This window comes from Cyprinus carpio, chromosome A6, assembly GCF_018340385.1.
Source record: "Cyprinus carpio isolate SPL01 chromosome A6, ASM1834038v1, whole genome shotgun sequence".
NCBI lineage: Eukaryota > Metazoa > Chordata > Actinopteri > Cypriniformes > Cyprinidae > Cyprinus > Cyprinus carpio.
This window is the reverse complement of record NC_056577.1, coordinates 17343755-17366446: the sequence shown is the minus strand read 5'-3', so window position 1 is coordinate 17366446 and position 22692 is coordinate 17343755. Positions and strand designations below refer to the sequence as shown.

Genomic DNA, 22692 nt, shown 5'->3' with positions numbered 1-22692 from the left:
CATGGGACGTAAACAAACAAGTGAACAAGTATAAAACATACGAACACTGTAATTTTAAAATTAAACTATAAACTACAAGAAGAAATAAGCCACATGAATGGCATGCTAATAAAATAGTGGTTAACACAATGTCCTATTTAGGAATGATGCCTGTTTTCAATAAAAAGCAAAACTGCTGTGTGACGTGACACAATCACAGCTATCAGAAAGGAATTAGATCTTTAAAGGAATAGAGCTCCAATATTTTTTAATCTGTTCTTATTTATTCACATTCATATCGTCTTTCTTCTGTAAAACACAAATGCAGAAATTCTGAAGACTCTACTGGTTGTTCTTTTCAATGAAATTGCAATTAACGGGGACTGAAGCATTCTAGCTTCAAGAAGCATGCAAATGCACTATCACACCAAGAGTTACAAAAGTTGTCCATATGACCTGTGCACTATATTCCAAATCTTCTGAAGCCATACAAATTTTTTTTTCTTTCTTTATCAAACAGACTGAAAATTTGGTTGTTATTCTCTAATAATCTTCACCTCCAATGAGCTTTAAATGAGCTGTTAACTGCTAAAAATGGATAAAGTGACTTCTACTTTTTTAAATAACAAATCAAATTTTGATCCATGAAAAAGCAATCAATGGACTGCTGAAAACCTGTGAGATCTGACACTACTGAGTGTGGCACGGGACAAGTTTTGAATTGCTAAGTGCTGGTGAAAGAAGGAAGATATTGATGTGTGTGAGGAAAAAAGTGGGAAAATGAAATGACTCATGGCACTCCTGCAAAATCTAAACCTAAAAATTAAATAAAAGGTACTGTACGCAGGCTTATTCTGTTTTAAGGTACAGAATGTTGCCTACTTTGACAAATACAACAAGGTGAGGTCAGATGTGTCATGTATGTAGGTGTATGGGGATTGGAAAAAATTGCCTATGACATTGGAGTTAGACAGAATCATACTGAAACAGACTGATAAAATTGCATAGATCTCTACCTGTAGGATTTTGCAGGTGGGGGCGGGACAAAATGTAAAAGTTAAAGGCGAGAGTGGGAAGAATTTTTTTTTTTTTTTTTTTAGTCGAAGCAAGTGAAAGTGGGACAGAATCTTGCAGGAGCTTGTTCAGACTTCTACATGGAATATAATGGAATATAGAGTCATTTTGAACACTTTTGTGAAGCTTAAAGTTGCAGTCTCCGTTGATTTTAACTGCATGGAAAAGTGCAACCAGTACATTATTCAAAATTTCTCCTACTGTGTTCCACAGAAAAAAACTCACATGGGTTAGGAAAAACACAAGCCTAAGCAAATGACAGGATTTTCATTTTTGAACAATTCCTTTTGGAACAATGGCTATTTAGGACAAGCAGATCTGAGCTGCTTAGATGTCAAGCCTAAATTAAATGGCAAGCAAATTGTAAAATACTTTCTAGGAAGTTTGCTCTTCTGTTCCCACAGTCAAAAAAGAAAGAAAAAAAAATAGTCAAGCAGGGAAAAGAGAGAAATATGGAAAAAGATAAAGGACACTTAATTAAATGTAGTGAGGACTCTGGGAGCGTCAATCATTTTTACGACTCACAGACAGCTGACAGATCCAGCCTCACTGGCTCAGCTCCACTCTCAACCACTGCTAGTCTTGAAAGCTTTATGTAGGCAAGAAAACAAACCCTAAACACTGGGCCAAAGACAGTACACCATTTTCACTCTAACAAAACAAGCATATCAGTGGCAATCATGTTTGACAAGAACTTTACAGCAAAAAGGAATGGGGATTAGGTCAAAAGCTCAGAGCCTGGAAGCTGCCATGCTCTTTGTCAAAAAGTCTCCATCTAGTCTGCGAGTCCGGATCAATTCAGAGAGATTTTCTGACAAATAGAATCACATTTTAGCTACAAAATCATTTTTTTTCACTTGTTTAGTGATTTATCTCTGAGCTTAAAAGCTTGTGGCCCTGTGATGATTGTTTTTCTACAGTGCTCCATTTGGTTAACTTTTCTGCTTTATCATACATCTACAACTCTACATTTGGGTAACTCCTACAAAAACACACAGGGAGACTGTCTCACACAATCCCGGTCCAAAAACTGCCTTGGAGCTGTAAAATATATACCCACGCAATCCCCTAACACACACCCACACATACAAGCTTACACACTCCCACACAAATACACACAAACACGTACACCGCCCCAGTGCCTGAGAAACTGCAACCTGGCAGTTGTCCAATATCAACACAGAAAGGTCAAAGTTCACATCAACATTTTCTTCATCCTCCTGAGACGATGCAGCTTTTCAAATTGGGTCAAGGTTTATCCCGGTTCAGGGGCAATTTTCAAGGGTCACAAGAGATTGCTGTGATTTTACCAGGAGACAGAGGTATGCTTTCTAGAGCAAAACCTCACTCCCTGCCCAAATATTTCCATTCCCACTCTTGTTTAGGAGGCCACTCTCAAACTGTCCCAGACTTTATGGGGTTTGCTGCTCCTTTTCAATTAGTCCAGTGTCATAAGATGTGCCACAGCGGGTTTATTCTGCCACAGTGGAGCTGCGATCCTCCCCAGGAGACAGTGAGGGAACATTCACAGATCAGAGCCCCTAAAGCCAGCTTCTTTAAAGTATTTGTCATACTTAAGAACAAGAAACATCTCAAAGGACTACTAAAGTTAACCGACCAACACACCCACACTCTCCGAAGAGATAAAAAGAGATAAATTCTCATTTCATCACCTATTTTAGCAGAGATGCTGAGTCAAATAAACTGGATAAACCAAGAGGTTGACAGTAAAAACTAGCCCACCTGAATATATTTAAATGTAAGTAAGTGATTTACAGCCTAACAACTGAGTCAAATCAAGTAAGTAGCACATAAGCAGTTCCCTTTCAGTCGGTTACTCTCGACGTCACGTCGGTGACCGATGAATTGGGATATCGCTTCGATAGACCAATCTACTCTGAGTGTAAACTAAACGAGCCAATGCACATTGGCATGCAATTATTGCATCCAGCTGCCGCTGATCACAGCGTAGGTATAAGAAGGCAGCAGGTGCAATACGTACCAGCTTTTCGCTTCGGAGCCGAGCGTTAGTATCATTCTGCTCAACTGTGTCTGCTGTGAACTACGAGTTCAGCACACTCTCGGAAGCTTCATGTGTTGGCGAGACGGCGATTCAGTGGTGGTCGTTCCCGAGTCGAGTTGGTTGCGCACTTCAGGCTGCACTACCCCCTGTCGTGTTGCAAACGGCCAATTCCCCTGTGCGCTTCAGCACTAAAAGAGCATTTCCTAAAGAGGAAATTTCTCTAAAAGAGCTTCACGGGTGCGTCTTTGTAAAGACGACGGATCGTCCTTATAAGGATGCCGTTTCACCCTCGACAGTGGTGGAGCAAAGAGGTATTCGGTGATTCCCCCAGTGGAGTGGGCGGTAGCAACGCAATTGTGTCCTGAGTCTGCCTCTTGCTGGTGGGTAGACCGGGTGCTTCCTTCCTGGGCCTATAGGCATTCGTCTGGTCTAACTGGCAGGTCATCCGAAGGTCACCGCGCGTTCTCTGGGTCCTGCGATGTCCACGCTTGTGGTTCAGGAGCGCCATCTCTGGCTGAGTCTGGTTGAAATGAGGGATGCCGACAAAGATCAGTTCCTTAATGCCCCTGTGTCCCAGACCGGCCTCTTTGGCGACGTGGTCGAGAACGGGGCCCAGCAGTTCTCGGATGCAAGGGAACAGACTGAGCCGGTCCAACCGCCTGCCCGGCGGGCAGCTGCTGCCTCCACACATCCGCCGGCCGCAGCACCCCAGCCTGGTGGAGAATCTGGAAATCTCGACGAAAGAGCGGTTTTCTCTATCTCTGGGTCCCGGGAGGGCACGGAGAGTTGTAGATGGCCAAGCACCAGACCTCACTCATCCTCCTCCTTCGCCAGATGGCAGCAGCGGGTGGAATGAGAGCGTCAACGAAGGCCCTACTCACGCACCCTCTGCCAACCTGTGGAACCAGGTGAGCCTTGCACCCCACACTCACACCCCTCTCCGGCCTGCTAACAAGCCGCCCGATTTGGGTCCCTGTGTTCCACCTCGCTGCCCCACTGTGGGTACGGCTGTGGTTCCGCTGGTCCCACTTGTACAGTTTCTAAGCTCCTGGTCAGCGCTACCCAGCCCGTCTCGCTGGCGCTGCGAGTTTAAACCAGGCCCTTCATCGGCTACCGTTCAAAATGTTGACGCAGAAATGCATCTTCGGGTGTGTCTGTCCCCGAGATTGGTTTGCAGCGATCGACCTGAAGGACGCGTACTTTCATGTATCAATCCTTCTGAGCCACAGACCTTTTCTGCGGTTTGCGTTCGAAGGACGGGCATATCAGTACAAGGTCCTGCCCTTTGGGGTTTCCCTGTCTCCCGTGTCTTCACAAAAGTTGTGGAGGTGGCTCTTGTTCCCCTCAGAGAGCAGGGTGTTCACATTCTCAACTATCTAAACGATTGGCTGATACTAGCACAATCTCGGGATCAGTTGTGCGAGCACAAGGACCCGGTGCTCTTGCACCTCAGCCTTCGGGTCAACTGGGAAAAGAGCAAACTCTCGCCGATGCAGAGGATCTCTTTTCTCGGTTGGATTCGGTTGGACAGTTGGATTCGGTCGAACAGACAGCACACCTCACAGAGGAACATGCGCGGTCGGTCATAGCCTGCTTGAATACATTCAAGGGCAGGATAGAGGTCCCACTGAAACTTTTACAGAGGCTCCTGGGGCATATGGCAGCCGCAGATAACACCGTACACTGGCTTTATGGCCGAGTCCCGAGGTGGGCATGGAAGCGAGGCACTCACCGAGTCCAAGTTACACCGGCCTGTCACCAAACCCTAACCCCGTGGTCAGATACGTTCCTCCGGGCAGGGCTGCCCCTAGAACAGATATCCAGGCATGCTGTGGTTTACACGGATGCCTCCACCACCGGCTGGGGGGCCACATACAACGGGCGTGCAGTCTCAGAGGTTCGGACGGGACCGCAGCTGCTTTGGCACATCAATTGCCTAGAGCTGTTAGCAGTAAGCCTTGCTCTGAACCATCTTAAAGGTCGCTTACAAGGCAACACAGTGACCGTTGCGTACATCAACCGACAAGGTGGTCTGCGCTCCCGTCACAAGTCACAACTCGCCCGCCACCTCCTCTTTTAGAGTCAGAAGGTTCAGAGGTCACTTCGTGCTGTTCACATTCCGGGCCTGCTCAACCATACAGCCGACGAGCTGTCTCGAGCAATGCTCCTGGGAGAATGGCGACTCCATCCCTGACGGTCCAGCGCTGATTTGGAGACGGTTTGGAGCCGCTCAGGTAGACCTGTTTGCTTCTCCAGAGACCTTTCACTGCCAGTTGTTCAGACACTGTGCAAAGTCCGGGAGGACAAGGAGCAAGTCTTGCTAGTGGTGCTGTATTTGCCCACTAGGACCTGGTTCGGACCTAATAGGGGCGCAGGCGGCTCGCACAGGGCACTGGAAGGGGCAGCACCCATGGAGCTTTGGTAGGGATCCCAATTCGACGGTCACCATGTGACGTCGAGAGTGACCGACTGAAAGGGAACGTCTCGGTTACGTATGGTAACCCTCGTTCCCTGAAGGAGGAAACAGAGACATATGTATGCACTGCACCTGCTGCCGTCTTATACTCATGCTGTGATCAGCGGCAGCTGGATGCAATAATTGCATGCCCATGTGCATTGGCTTGTTTAGTTTATAGAAGCAATATCCCAATTCGTCGGTCACCGACGTGACGTCTCCGTTCCCTCCTTCAGGGAATTAGGGTTACCATATGTAACCGAGACATTTTGCAGGTATACACTGACCTCTGTAAGATAAGCAAAGATAAAAAAGAAAGAATTGTTTAGGGCAGTCAGTCAATTTAGAATTTTAATCAAATTATTACATGATATGCAAATCAATTTGACTTAATTCAAATGATTTGCATATACTACTGTTCAAAAGTTATGAACTTTTGAACAAGAATGGTCCTGTTATGCTCACCAAGGCTGCATTTATTTGATCAAAAATACAGTAAAAACAGTAATATTGTGAAATGTTATATTTATAAATTACAATATATAAAATGTAAAGCTGTATATAAAATATATAAAATATAAAGTGCAAAGCTGAATTTTCAGCAGCCCTTCCTCCAGTCTTAAGTGTCTCATGATTTTTCATAAATCATTCCAATATATGCTGATTTGGTTTCCTGTCAGTGTTGAAAACAGTGAAAATATTTTTACCAGCTTAAAAGAACAACAATTATTTGAAATTGATTTTTGCAACAATGTAAAAATATACTGTCACTTAGTCACAGCAGTGTGAATTTTTGCTGTTGGGCCTCATCCAGCTGTTTTTGAACACAAAAACATACGAGCACAAAGCATAAATTCCAAAAACTTAAAACACTTCCCTTGTTCCAACAGAGCTCTCTGTGGTATGCACACAGAAAACACACAATGACTGATACTTCAATTGGGAATGACAGATCACACTCCACCAGAATATGTCATTCCCACATCAAGACAGATTGAGGGTGAATATAGACAGGGAATAACTAAGCATCTAAGATTCATAACCTCATGTTAATATACTGGCACCCAGCGTATAGTTATGTGTATGTTACCATAACAACTTTAAGTTAACATTCATATGTATGGTGTCATTTGACTTCACAATGTCAGCACATTCACACTAGAGAGTTTTCAACTGGCGACAAACAAGAGAGAGAGACAGACATGTCTCCACTCTCACAGTACAAGGACATAGGTCTTTCTTCTCCAAAAATATAAATGTGTGGATTAAAAAGGACTATTTATACCAGCCAGACTAATTAAGTTTTATTTATAGCTCATTTCTTAAAATAGGCTCCACTGGCAATGTGCACAGTTGGCATTTATTAAACTTGGCGAGGAAAAAGAGGGCACTGTTATCGCAAATGGCAGCTTTGTGTTCTATGAAAAATGAGCTTTTTCTTTCACAGCCCCATAAGACAAGGCCAATGACCTTATTATTTTCCCCCAAACAGCAAAGTGGGGGGAAAACAGACAGTGGCCAAGGTGATGCTGTAAACTTCAGAAAGGGAAAGATAACTTTCCCACAAACTTTATGTTCTCCAAAATAGTTTATGATTTTTACATTTTAATTTTGACAAAATTGTACAGATACAGTCGTGCCAGTTAATTAAACTGAACTAGGTTTGAGGGTCTTTTATGCTACAGGAAAGGGGCTTCATGAAGTACCCCACTTCTATACAACAAAAAGAATTAAGAGATTAAAAACCCACTGTGAAATGTAATTACAAGTTCGTTTCTGATTCTAAAATGTTGACATCAGAGAGCTGCCACTTTGATCACGTGTAATGAAATGTAGATGCAGAATAAACTACGGCTCTGGCTCAGTTTACATCAATCCTTCACAAGCGCAAGGGTGTTCATTCTATTTTTCGGAGCCAAAGTCCGGCTTCAAGCAGAAATAAATATATTTCATTCCATGTGACACAGTTGATTTTCACATGGCCCTTTACCACCGTTTGTTTATCGAAAACTCCGAACAGGTTTCCCTCTCGGAAAAGGGCACTGGGGCTCTGATGTTTGCTGTGGATATATTCCATTTCAAAGCCATGTGGCTCCCTCTTTCTCTGTCAAAGAGCCTCTGTAACTCCCTCTCTTGATCTCTTCCTTACACACACATCTGTCTATCCACCAACATGTGCAGAAAAAATGAAGGAAAATAGGAATAGAGTCCAAAGGTGCTCAATCAACCTCTCACGTTATTAGCGATGGTCCCTCCTGTTTTCAATCCCTTAAAAACTGTTGGAAAGAGGGAAACACTTACTTAAATTCATTTCTTGGACTGAGACTGCAGTAGTTCAGAGTGCATGAAACCCCTGCCACCAGGTTACTTATAGACAATCCCTCAGTGTCCATTATAGAAAGCCTAGAGAGAGTTTGAAGGCAATAATCTACATTATACCGGCATGTTTTACTTCCAACCAGGGAGGCAAATACGCAGACCTCAGAAACACCGCATCAATCACATGCTTACACCAGATAGAGGCTTATGTTTTTTATTAAGCACTGTGTGTTAGAGATATTAACCATACTGCCAGAGGACAAGATCACATTCCCTTCGATATCAGGTTGATTTTGATTTGATTTCTGATGCACCTCTGGGAATGCATTTGGGCAGGGTTGACAAGACTGACAGACAAAGGAGGATTGAAAATCATGGAAAATGTACAGAAGGTTATGAGATCACAGAACCACTTTATTTTTTAACAAGGAAGTTATTTCCTGTGAATGTAGGAGACTTCATTAGCTGCAAGCCACCTTTTCCGCAGATTATGGGAGTAACTTCTATTAAACTGTAAACACAGTGACTGGCAATAAAATTGTTTAAAGGGGACATCGGATGCCCATTTTCAAAAAGTTGGTATAATTTTTTAGGGTCTTCATGAAATGTCTGTAACATACTTTGGTTAAAATTCCTCAGTGGTCAAGTAAAGCAACACTCTTTTTACCATGTCAAAACAGTTCTGTTCACAGCGACTCGTCTCGGTGCATGTCTCTTTCAATGATAATAAGCTACTGCTCACTCCACCCCTCTCTTCCGTGAGGCATGTCGACAAAAGACACATGTATTGCTGCCTTGAACTCCGTATATAGCTTGGAGGTGGTCTTATTCAAATAGCTAGCTAGCTATGTAGAAACCGGGTGTGCCTCACACATCCTGAAAAGTGAAGCTGCGGGCTCCCTGGTGGCTGGCGGCAGTACAGGTCATAAACCCCGCCCTCTCCATGTAAACGAATGGGACTTGAGTCAAAATAAAAAAATAAATTACACTCAACATCTCATAACAATCTGGCTGCATGTTTTTTTTTTCAGCTTTTCTAAGCTGGCAGACATGTCAGAAACCTAACTACATGCAAAAAAAATAAATAAATAATAATAATAATAAAAGCTATAAAAAGTAAAAATTTAATCCGATGTCCCCTTTAATGTTTGGCTTTATGAATGCAATAATAATAATTTGCAAAAACTGGGTACAATGAGGTCACATTATTCTCCTCACCCCTCAAACATGCTGATTTTCATGCACAACCATATCTAGGGTTTACAGAGAATGGTCCAAAAAGGGAAAATATCCAGTGAGCGGAAGTTCTGTGGGCAAAAATCCCCTGTTGATGCCAGAGGTCATAGGCTAGTCAGACTAGTTTGAGATGATAGAAAGACAACAGTAACTCAAATGACCACTCGTTACAATGGAGGTATGCAGAAGAGCATCATGTCGCACAACATGTCGAACCAGACAGGCTACAGCAGCAGACCAGGAAGGCTACAATTTGCACAGACTCACCAAAAGTGGACAATAGAAGATTGGAGAAATGTTGCCCATTCTGATTCTCGATTTCTGCTGCGACATTCAGATGACAGGATCAGACCTATCCTGTATTAATGTTTCAGACTGGTGGTGGTGGTGAAATGGTATGGGGGATATTTTCTTGGCACACTTTGGGCCCCTTAACATCAATTGAGCATTGTTTAAAAACACCACAGCCTACCTAAGGATTGTTGCTGACCATATCCATCCCTTTATGACCACAGCACAGTGTACCCATCTTGTAATGGCTACTTCCACAAGAATAATATGCCATGTCATCATAGTCAAATTGGCTCAAACTGGTTTCTTGAACATGGCATTGAGTTCACTATGCTTAAATAGCCACCACAGTCACCAAATCTCAATTTAATAGAGCACATTTTGGTTGTAATGGAACGGGAGATTCACATCCCAATTGTGCAATCGACAAATCTGCAGCAACTGTCTGATGCTATCATGTCAATATGGACCCAAATCTCTTATGTTAAGTTACATACACACATTAATCAAAATTGGATATTTCAAAATGCTTTCCCTAATTTTGACAGATAAATATATTTCCCTGTTTTAGAAATATTCCAGTAAACATTAATTATAGGGATTAGAGGTAGAAAACTATTCTTCAAAATGCCATGCAAACATAAAATGTGAATGAGGGTTTGGAGTGCAGTAACAGTTAAACTATTTGCAGGGTGTTTATGATTAGGACAATAAATTAAAATAATATGAGAACAAATACCAGTTTGCAATATGAAAAAGCACAGAGGACTATTTTTGTACAACTAAAATAACTGGAAGCAACTGGACTTGCTACTTTAACATTCAATAAAAAAAAAAGGCCCGTTCCTGCTCTTGCATTAAAAATATGGTGGATACTTGTGCCATTGCATTAGGGAAATAATTTGCTTTTTATCTCTGAATAACAAATTGTAGGAATTCTGCTTTATATGCAGTCAATTTTACACAGTGATTCACCATCAGGTGGTCAAGTGTGTTTATCTATGCACAAATGTCCTATCCAACAGATTTCCTGAAGAACTGGAAGTCCAGAGACCCAAGGGCATGTTTGTGAGGTTTGTACATGTGCTCCTACCCAGCTAGTGAGAGCAGCATGCCTGCTGAGCAGCTGGTCTCTGTCTGTGCACATCTGAGAAAGCAGATCCCTCGGCAGCCGGTTCTCCTCCACCTCGCTGCGCTCGCCTGATATGTCAGCAGAGAAACAGCATGACAGCAAATGACATACATGTGTTCTCCCCTGATATCCCAGCAGACCCATCATGAGCTCATTCAGAGTTTAGAGTACCTGTGGGCGAATCAGCCAGGTTTCTGGTGATGATCTCACGGATGCGGGCAGGAACTCATGTGTTGTTGAACTCCTCCTCATCTCCTCGCAGAGTGTAAGTCTTCTCCTCTGCACTGCTATCTGGGTTAAGCAGCGTCTCCTCCAGCTTCTGCATTATCATCATTAGTGTAAGAAGAGGGACTTACACACAAAAATCAGGTGACCTAGTCTCACTGCAAATCTAAAAACTCCAAAAGTTGTTAATAAACAACTTGTTAATAAAACGTTATGTATTTAATTTAGAATGTATTATTTAGCGTAACTAGCTCGTCATGTCTGTCTCTGTTTCAATTTCATTGGATGTCACAACAGCACAAGGAAATGAATCACCTGTCTTCAAGTTTCACAGAAGAACCTGAAACTGACCCACTGATCGACCTTAATTTGTTGTAACATTGCAAGTCTCGTTAATATTAAATCAAGCTCTCTCCTCTTTCGTTCACACATGCTGTTTTGAATAGGTAACAGTGCAATAACCTATTTAAGTTACAGCTGGTAAAGATCAGCTTTCCTGCTGGAAAACACGCACCTGAATCAGGGCTTCCAGTCCTTGATCCCCTTCACAACTCATCTGGAAACTGGTAGTGAACAGCGACGTTTTTCCAATTGTCCTCAATTTGTGCCGAAATGTAAAGTGTTTTAAACGCTTAAACAGGGTTTAGCAAGCTGATATGCACTCTAATAAAGTCTTAAAGGCATTAAAAGATTTGCTTTATAGCAATAGGAAGCTTGCAGAGTGCTTTGCACTAAATATAAATGCTTCATTAGCATTTAATCAAATTAATGCTAAATATTTCCTGCTAGAATATAAAGTCACAACTGCAAAAGTTTTTATTTATTTATTTATTTATTTTATTAATATCAGAATGAAACAGGTAAACATTAGAACACAAACATATGGGGTATACAGTAACAATTAAAATGTACTGTAATTAAATATACAAAAAATTTACAGTCATAAAAGTTACAATTTATGATTTTTTTTTTATAATATTGGATGTTTTTAAGGCTTTTTTTTATTAGAGGAGATTCTTTGAAGTGATGAGTAAAGAAAAAGTAAATCAGAAGTGAATATTTTACAATTAGGTTTAATGTTAAGGCATCGCGCTTTGTGAATGTGGAATTTTCCCATCATACAAATAATGTCCAGGACATCCTCTAGCTTCCTTTTGTCAGAAACCACAGAATGAAAGAGAACCTTAACTGCTGAAATGTTACATAGACTACAGAATACAAGATGTAAAGATGCTGAAATTTGAAGCCAGAATTGTTTAGTATGGACAGAAATAGAATAAATGTGAAAGAGATTATTCCTCTTCTTGGCAAAAAGAGGAGAGTGGAGAAAGATTTTGTATAAATTTACTTAAATAGTTGTTGCAGGGGTAATGATGAATAATTTTTAAATTAACTTATTTTATTTTATTATTAAACAAAAATTTGTTTGGGACTGTCCATACTTTTTGAAAATTAACATTTGGATAAAGTGCCAACCACTTTCCATAAGCTTTAAAAGATGAACCATTATTAGCAGTAACAAAGTTTCAAAAAAATTTGTTTGTAGACTTATTGTCCATAATATTAACACATTGAAACAAGTGCAAAAGTTGCAATCACAGCACAAGCTGGAGGTGGGTGCCCATGGTTGCCAGGGAATCCGGACGCTCTCGCTGTTTCTCATGAGAATTAAAACGCAAGCTTTCCGGCTTCCATAGTTACAGACGCTGCAGGTCACGGCTGCACAAATGTATTCCAGTATTTATTGGCATTTTGTTAAAAATCCAGTGCAGTTAATGAAAACTAAAAAGGGTTTTAAATAGCAAGATTTTGTAATAAACATCATAAAACATTTTTTTTTCTGAATAAAAACAACATATATTTCAAAATAAAACAAATGCAATCAAATGAAAAAAAAAGGTTGCCAAAGACATTAGAATAAGATTTTTTTTTTAATTAAAATTAGAATTTTACAATAAAATGAGCGCTTTAATGTGTGTGTGTGTGTGTGTGTGTGTGTGTGTGTGTATATATATATATATATATATATATATATATATATATATATATATATATATATATATATATATCAGGTCATTTAATTCAAAGGTTTTTATTAGCCACATAAAGGCAATGAACAGATTGCTAAATTATGTAGAAAGAAATGTAAAACATTTATAATGTTTATATCACATGGCCAAACTCACAATACAAAATTAAACTTTTTTTTTTTGAAAAAATAAGTAAGTAATGAATTAAGGAACAGAACAGATATTATGTTTAGTGAGGGTTTATTTCAGTTGGGTGGTATGTATGTAGGTGGATGAACAGCCACTGTAAGTCCAGAGCCTGGGAAGAAAGCACTCCACCTTCCAAGTGTTGGATGCTCGGTTGTATACTTCCACTTCCACACCGTAATCCCCCTCCATGCCCTTCCAGTGCCCCCCAGTCACATACAATTGCCCACCTAGAACCACCAAATCACCATTTTCATGAAGAGTGTGTAGAAACTGAATCTGGGAAGAAAAACAGCAAACATAAAATATCAGTAATCAGTCACATATTAAGGTTCAGCTAACTTTGTATATGGTTCCAGATTTCCTGTGTAAAAAGAATTATAAATATCATCTTTAACTCACTTTTTCCCACATATTACCCTCTGGGTTATACAGATAGACCTTTTTGGTGTTATCTGCTACAAGGTAAAATGACTCCATCCATAGAAAAGAGAGCGGGGAGAAGAGAGATATTTAGGAATGAAAGGAGAACAGATGATACACCAGCTATCTGTTGAAGAAGAGAAATCTTATTAACAAAAGTATACACAGTATTGTCATCTAGTCACGATTAGATGTTGGCAGTGCACCATGAGAGACATTATAATTTACACTGTGTCTTGTAAAGTGTCTCATAAAATTGATCTGAATTATTAGTTTGTAATAATAGAAGTTGTTATGACAAACGCGGTTTGTTTTTACTGATACTTGTATGGATATTAATAAGACTTAAATACATCCTAACCATGGTGACATGTGTTGCCTCTTACCTATAACAGGATTGTAGCACTGCATAGTCAGGGCATTGTATTTAACAGCACAAGAACCAATGAGGTAAAGCTTTCCTTCACATGATATGGCTGTAAAGTTAGTCACATACTTCAGTGCTGGGCCCGTAAGACTCCAGCAATCATTGAATGGGTCATAATGTTCAACTTCAACAAAATCCATAGTTGTTCCTGTCAATGAAAGACAATGCCGTTTGTTACACAAAAATGCCCAGTTCAGCATGGAGATCTACCCAAAACCATTTGTTTGAAGCCTCCAGTTGGAAACTGGTTTGTTTGCTTACCACCAATTACATAAATCTCTCCATTGAGAGTTGCAGAAGAATGGTTAGTCCTGGGCCGCAACATTGGAGCGACTGTGACCCACTTCCCCTCACGAGTGATGTACTTCCAGGTCTCTGTGGTGGACCAGGTGTTGGACTGAGACCCTCTTGATCCTCCTTTGAGTTAGCAAAAGGTTGTTAAAGGGATTTTTTCTCATTCCGTGTAAATTCAGATGAAGGCTTTGCTGATTTATTTGAATAAATTCTCAGTTCAACAGGAAAGTAAAAATGTTGCAGTTAGTGACCAAGCAACATCAGGCAATAATGCCTCAAGTTTCCCAGGTCATCACAAAGTTTATGTTCTGCTTTACTGTGCTCTAGTCCCCACATTTCTAAAGTGGGTTCAGGTCTTATGTGTTTTAGCAGGATTGTCTATAAGACAGGGGACTGTTTTATCTTAGCATCTCCAAATCCTCAATGGCGATGACATTCCATTCATGTGTGCAATAAAGCCATAAATTTCACTGATCCTTTCCCAAAGTTCATAGTCTCTATAAATACCCTGAAAATCTGTGGATTTGTTTTCTCTAGGTAAAAATAGAATTTGTCTCCTACTCTCTTTATTGGTATTATTTCCTTCTCATTTCTTCAGTCTCTCTTTTCTTGTCATTATGATTTGAGGCATACAGTCCACACCAACCAGTCAGCAAATTATCCATATTCCAATATATATAGTAAAAAATAAATAAAATAAAATAATATGCGAGATACAGACTTTAGCAACAACTAAATATCTTATGAAAAGTGTTCAGCTCACCTGTGACATACACATTGTTATTTAAGGAGACGACAGAATAACCCCATTTATTGTAGTTGGGAAAATCAGGTAGCTGATACCACTGCCCTATGAAAAAAGAATAAAATGCACTTAAAATCTTACAAATGCAAATGTATACAGTATGTAGAGTGAAATAGAGTAAATGAGACCTTGTCCTTTATAAATGAACCAATGTGTAGTCTTTATCTGTTACATGCATCGAAACATCTATTCATTGTTTTCTCTAGTCATATAACACTGGATTTTGCATTGCCTTTCTACTGCTCAGTGTGTTTAAACTTGACTGGTAGTGTGCACATCAGATCAGTGTTCCACATTATCCTAATTTTCCTTTTATAAAATTTACAAATAAAGTTGATGTATCAGCTAAAGCTGTCCCTTACCAAGCTTTGGGTTGTAATAACCACAATTTCTGGGGTATAACCTTCTATCTCTGTCTTCATCTTCATCCTCATCTTCGTTATCCGAGTCATCCAGCGAGCGACCACCCATGACGAATAAAACCTCCTGCAGGTTGAGTGTTTTCTCAGTGACTCTTTGGTCTGACTTACCTCCTGTCTTTTCTCGTTTCTGAAAAAAAAAAAAAAAAAAAATAATAATAATAATTATAGTATGGAACATTATCTTTAAAAAATCTCTACATGAAAGAGATTTGACTGACCTCTCTACATATTCTCTCCACAAGCTCTTTGGATTGTAGCGAGTCTTGTACCAATGGCTCTTTAAGCAAGTTCTCAGTGAGGTAGGATTCTGTGAGGAGGGAAAGCTTAGCCAAGCCCAACAATTCTTGCAGGTGGCAGATCCGATTGTCTCTACAATGCCCAACCCAGGCCAAAACAGCCTTGACGCAAGACCGGTAATCTCTTATGTGCAGATCCTCATCCTTCAGGCAGGCCACCAGCCTGTCTTTCTCCAGCATCAAGAACTCCTCATGTTGTTGCACTGCCTCAAAGTTTTCAAGGAGGAAGCTCCATGCTTTGGCAACAACTTCAGGGCACCCATGGATCTCTCCAAACTCAAGGATTCCCAAGCAGTTAGTGGCATCTATCTGGTGCTGCAGATATCGACTGCATACACTACGGACAGTGTGGAACTGGAGCTGGCTGGACGTGCAGATGAGGCCCTCTACATTGTTTTTGTTGATGGTGAGTTTCCCTGTATAAGCAAAGTCCAACAATGACGACAAAACATTGGGATCTACATCATGAAGCTCAACACGAGCACCAATGCTCTCCACAAAATCTCCTGAGAACATGGATTGGAAGTAATGGCTGCAGAGTGCAAGGATTCCCCGGTGACAGGGGAAATCCCGTCCACCAGCGCTCAAGGTGACATCCACAAATTTGGGTTGAGAGCAGAGGGAGTGAAGACCCTCTAATATGCTCTGCGGATGGGAAGAGAGGCAGAAGTCTAGATCGTCTATATATTACGCACCATGACGACACTCTGACCTATGGCCTTAATGCATTCAGGGCCAACCAACAGATGTTTTTCAGTGTTTACCTACAACACAACACAAATGGGTACAATCAGTCACATGCAATCCGATTGCGACATTCTTGATCCTAGTAGTGTGGAGTCTCCTATGACCTAAGGACAAATTTTCACCTTTCTACATGGTAACAGAACATTTAGGAACAAACTGGAAGAGAATGAAGTCATGTTAGCACATCAATATAAGTCAAATTATCAGACGATTATCACCAGAGTTAAAAACAGGTTCTTGCCAAAAACAGTACATCTGATAGGCACATTGGGAGAGATTCATTTATTTGCCTGTGAGAGAATTTGCACACAAAATCACCCCCCCCCCACCAAAAAAAGAAGGAAAAAAAAAATCACTGGAGAAACAACAGTGCATGTAATCAATTCCATTTAACACAACAAAACTAACAACATAGGAATTCAAACTTACCTGCTCGTGAATGAAAGCAGAAATCATACATTATTCACAGTACTTGTTTAGAAGGCAGACTTTTTTGTTGCTGCTGTCTGAGATGGGGGACACGCTGTCTTTTGCAGAGTCACTGGGACAGCATGCTTGTCTTTCACACTGCTATTTTTAGGCCAGACATTCTGCGGAGCTATACTCAGAATCTAAATAGAACGGTTAAGCTCCCACCTGCTCTTAAAGAGATACACATAACTTTCTGTATAATAGTAAGCAGTCAGATGATTATTTATTTAATCATTAGTAGTAAGGCAGCCTCCAGCATTGGTTGCAAAATTAATTATCTAAATGTCTTGATTCTCAAGGAGTAACAAAAATTCAACCAGAAAAGGGCATTTAATTTTTTTTAAATCACATATTGATAATTCTGACAAAAAGGCAAAACACTTCAGTTTATGGCAGTCTTCTACATTGCACTCCTGGAAAATTGGAGGATAAATGGCAAAAGCAGAGCGCCTTACATGTCACAACTGTATAAATATTGGTACCAGTTTCTACATCAAATTCAAAAAATATATATTTAAAGATAATAAGGAATCTCTATGTACATTTGCGCCCAAAAATATGTATTGTCATTACTCAAAATCAAATATCTCAGCCTCCTTTTCTTTCCAGAAAGCAAAAACTACGGTCAATATATATTTGCAAATCTCCTTATTAGTCAGACTACTAATATCAGAATTACTCTTCAGGACATCACTCTCATCTGGGGTGGGTGTCTGTACAATGACTTTAGGCACAGGCCTCGTTTCTACCGTTGTGGTCTGTTCTGAGTGTTCAAGCTCTGGTTGGCCCGATCCATCTCCAAAGAACTTCACTTTAATGTCCTCAAATCCATCCTGCCATTCCCGGCTCCCTGCCTCAATGTCCTGAATTACAGCCTTGTGTGCAAAATCACGCACAGTCTCCCAGGTGAAACGCCCCACATGGTCGAACACTTCAAAGCACAGCAAGTGTCTCATTTTCCTCTCATCTGCTGGCAAATCTAGCTCAAGGATGTGAAAGTAGCCGAGCATGAAGAGGTCGAGTGTCAGCGCGTCATAGTCAACAGGAGATCCATCCACACGGGGCAGGAACTGCTCAGGTGAAAAAAATGGCCTTGCCTTGAGTCCTCCGGATCTGTCGTGAAGGTACAAATGAGATCATGCTTCTCCAGTTCCCAATCATCTTATTGATGGCACTTCTCTGCTTGAAGAAATGCCCGAATTTGCCATTTTCCAAGGTGTTCTTCGGAGAGATATCCAAGCTAGCTTTGCGTTCATACTTCAGCTTCTTAGATATATCCAGCGAATCAACACTTTGCTTCCTCTGAGCGTTTCTCACGGTTACAGTATAAGCCGACTTCTTCCAGTGACCCAGGAACAAGACCACAATACGTTCCTTGCGCAGTTGTTGTGCTTTCCATGTCATCACTGATGACATAGTCGATAGATGAATCATCAATGTGGTCAACCTCTGGGTCTTTGTTCTTGTTTTTGGTGGGAGACCCCCTCATCTGACCACCATTTTTTACTGGTTCTGAAACTAGTGCACCCAGTGATTCAGTCATCCCTGAATCCTGTTGTGAGGAATCGTTCTGATTCTCAAAGTTGGACTTTAAGTTCCTCACAGAGACCCCAAACTGTTGAATCTCATTTTCTATCCTATCTTCTCTCCTCCTGCCTCTGTTGACAGCTTGCCTCTCTGATGGCTGAGAAAAAGACATTCACAAGCTCTGTGTTTGGCATTTTGCAGTATGGCTGGTCTGTGAGGTCTTGGGTCATAAGCAGCGACATACTCTTCACAATGCCTGAAATACGGTTGCACCAAACGGGTAAGGGAGTCTGTGTAGAGTTCTTGTACTGGGTATTGACTGTGATGTTGACAATGGGTGCCGGGAGAATGTTTCGAAGTTCTTCGGCCAGACGAGCAAGCTCCATTTCATAGCCCTCGCAGTTCTTTTGCATCGAGACACTTTCAATTTGCTTTTCTAGATAAATGAGGTCATCCTCTGTTAGAAGCTCTCCGAACGGACCCAAGATGGCATTGTGAACATGGGAGTACCTCCAACTGTCCATCTTTGTATATCTACTACCACTCTCCTGTTAAGTAAGATAAAAATGTCAAGTTAAGAGAGAAAACAGCAGTCAGAGCATCATCTCAGATTTGTTTATCTATGCATTTAAAAAGACATTTTAATGCAATATTTGTAGCTCACCTTTATCCTCTGGGTTTCTTGGTTGAATAAGCTGGCCTGTAGCTGTCGTACCATCACTTGTCTCTTCCATTCTGCTATAGATCTGCCCTTCTCATCGTGCATGGGTACCAGGTAATCAATATCAGACAAATTAGCCTCCTCTGTTGGTAACACCACCATTTTATTCTAAAAGAGAATGAAGACAATAATTTATTGGCAAGCATATTTTCAACACTTAAGTGAATGAAAAACAAAAACAGCACTATCATGCTTGGCTAATATGAAATCAAGAATTTAATTAACTTGGTTGTTAAAATTCCTTTTTTAATTTTTTTGGTGCAGTTTTCTTTTACATATTTGCTAAAGTGCTTTAGTACATTTCATAACAGTTAAAGTCAATAAATATGCAACATTCTCATGGTTAGTGTTTACGAACTAACAATCATATTTACTAAGACAACTGGAGAAGAGTTCTGCTTTAGTTACCACAGATTTACTCGAAATGTGTGTGTGCTGTGTATTTTTTTATGCTAAAGACAGTTGTTAATAATGCCTGCAACCATACTGACAGTGAATGTACATGTAGTAAATATTTAAGACAGTGAATTCCATTACACTGGAAATCTCAAATGTATGAAGGATTTATGACTAAACTAAACTAAACTAAACAAAACAAAACAACGACTGGATCTAAAACCTCTGCCTTTTCCATCTCCATAAGTTATTGGATCCCAAAATAATAAATAAATTGTGTCCAGTGCAAAGTGGATAAGTTTGATGTGATCACACAACAACCTAGTTAGCCAGTGCGTTGCTGTTCTCACAGAAAGGCAAGTGTACATCTTGAAAATTTAAGGTTGTCTGTTCGGTTATAGAATGTAGTTGTCATGTAACTCTATATAGCATTCTAATACAGAAATGACAACTGTATTCTACTAGTGTGAAGATAGCCTTAGAGATTCAATTATCATAAGAGATTGTGAATGTTAAATTTTCTTAACTGAAATGGTCAAATCTGCTGCCAATCCAGATTTCTTAATGCGGGCAATAGATTTTACATCTCCCAGTTTCATTTCTCCCATAAACAGTTTCCCTTTCTCTGGTACTGGCTTACTCGGAGGCGTACTGGAACTAAGGTTCTTCACCACTGCAATGAAAATCAGAACAAGAACAACGTTTGTTACTCTCATCTGTTTCCAGTTATGTTCTGATCATATTCACATAGGCTGATTACCATTACTCACTAAACTGGAATTAAGTCATCAAGTGAAATTAAGGAAGGATGAGTCAATGGTGACAGCAGGGCAGAACATACACTTACAACAGCACTAGGGATATTAAACAGCCCCCTTAGGGCTTTCTCACCCGTAGTGGCCATGTGGACATTCTGGAAAGTTTTCCCATGTGAGGTAGAAGATGGAGGCAAACAAGGGGGGTAGTGGAGGAAGGGCGAGGAGAGGGTGAAAGAGTTGAAAGGGGGTAACGGGCTTGAGGGGAATCTTCTGTCTCAGGATGCTGGTGGGGTTGAAATGAAATGGAAAGTCAGTCCACTGAAAATGGACACGCACTCCTACGAAGTATTAAGCACACTTTTCTGTCATAATTGTTCTGTTCCAAAATGTATTGGGCTGCCCATGAAGGGAACATTTTTAGGCATTATTTGAGCCACATTCTAAGTAAAGACCAAACGATACTTCAGTTTCTTTTTCAACTGTGAAACAACAGGCTAGAACAGTGTTGCAGCCTAGTGGACAAACTAATTGGCCAAAAAAATAAAATAAAAAAATAAACCTTATATTGTTCGGGCTAAGCGTACAATGAATGCACAGTTAGAAATATCTGGCTAAGCGTGTATTATGTTAATGTACACACATACTGTAACCCAGTGTACTATACATATAAACATCTTTTAAAGTATACTTTGGGCTTCAGTCAGTATTACATGCATGCTCAGTGGAAAAAATATAAAGATTAAATCCATTCAAAACCAAAATGTACAGCAGTAATCAATAATGTGGTGTTTTTTACTTATTATAGTGTTAGCTTAGCAACATGCTGACAACAAATATTACAACTAACAGATGTGTGGGGCGCACGGAGGAGCCGTTTCTACATGTAATGTTTGAAATACTCTCCTTATGAGGTGCTACGCGGTTAGGACGCTGCTTTAGAATACAGCTACCTATGGAGGAATTAAAGGAGGAAACAGCTCACTAAATTGTGGAACAGATTTAATGGTATACTCTTTGTCATTTGTACTGTATTATTGTTCAAAAACTTATAAAACTTACCTTGAGGACTGTGTCCATGTCTTTGTGTGTATTAGTGATCTGTCTGTAATAATCAGAGCTGGGTTGCTGGTGACACAGCTGGTTTCTCGCTGAGCTCTTCCTCTATAGACAGTTCTCTTCCAGGGGTTGGGCAACTGGAAAGAGCTGCAATACAAAGAGCTTTTATAATCATATAATATATACTGATTCAGGTAGTGTGCCATCAAAGCACATTATTTCACACAGACCTGTAAGGCAATGGAATAAAAGCACAATTATTGCCATTTGATCCACTACACAGCAGAATATCAGAATCATACACATGAAAAACAGCTATTTGTGTTCTTTCTTTTGTGCAGTGTTGTGGTCCACACAGCGATATGTAAGCATTACAGTAAGAGGGGCCCTAGCTGGGGGGCAAAATAGTTGTACCTGAGCCCAACATTTAGATCCCACTTTACCAGAGGGAAAATGCCGAGTATATGGAAACATTTAGATCACCGCTGATGAAACTGTAATATCCTAATGGACTCCATGCAGGATGCATATCAAATGCGGCTCTCAAAGGGCTCTCTGTAAAACACACACACGCACAGAGCATCAAAGGGAACACTGATACGCCGCAGCATGCTATTTTGCTTTGGTCTCTGTGAGGTGGTCCTCTCAATTTCCTCTTGCACTGGACTTTGATGTCCGAACAGCACGAAATGTGCTGTGACACGGCTTGGGCAAGGCAGGAATAAATTTTCCCAGAAGTTGTGCAATTCATAAATAGATAAACTTTGGGAGGGGTAATTTGGGTATATGGGGCAAAACTACATTAGCGAAGTGGAATTTCTTTCCTTCGTGATCTTTGAGCCACAGTTCAGTTCCTCACTCACGATCAGGATGCATCTGTCTCTGCGTGAAGGTTTAATCAAAGCCAGTGGACACCATGGCCCATTTGGTTTTCACTCAGCTATCCTCTTCTGTGGCTTAGGCAGTGGATGCTGGATTAGAACATTTTCCTCCCATCCTCTTCTCTGCCTAATGGGCCACACAAAAAACTGATGGAGAGAGTGAGACCTACAGCAAAGCACCAAAAATCCATATAAGGTGCTATAAGGTAATATGGTGGAAATCTGGTGCAAAACAAATTAAAATCTTTTTTTCACCAGCTGCTTTGGACAGATACTTAAGGGGGGGACTCACAGATAAAAATCACTAAGACATGCAAGACTTTTATCTTGAAAACAAGTTAGCAGAACATCATTGAAGAGCTGAAGCAGACAGAGACTGTGGGATATTTCTCAGTGTTCTGTTCTAGTACATTAAATGAAATTATTTTGGGGGGAAAGAATCAGAATGGTAGAAATATGAAGGCCTGCGTGGTTTGTGTAAGGTTTGGTTAAGGTTAAAGTCTCCACATATCTCTCTG

General features: G+C 40.5%; 1 protein-coding gene and 2 pseudogenes across 1 annotated transcript; all 3 read right to left on the bottom strand.

Moving 5' to 3' along the window:
• The window catches only part of LOC122134642, a 45788-nt pseudogene extending 34498 nt beyond the window's left edge, over positions 1-11290 (bottom strand).
• Positions 11291-13004: 1714 nt separating this feature from the next.
• LOC122134022 (kelch-like protein 30) lies at positions 13005-16824 on the bottom strand. The gene is given in 9 exon segments (XM_042759192.1): positions 13005-13229; positions 13353-13427; positions 13430-13500; positions 13760-13948; positions 14062-14217; positions 14858-14944; positions 15262-15448; positions 15540-16297; positions 16794-16824. Coding segments are annotated over 9 exon segments (1779 nt in total).
• A 580-nt stretch (positions 16825-17404) lies between these two features.
• Positions 17405-20132, bottom strand: LOC122145413 (annotated as a pseudogene).
• Positions 20133-22692: the final 2560 nt, after the last annotated feature.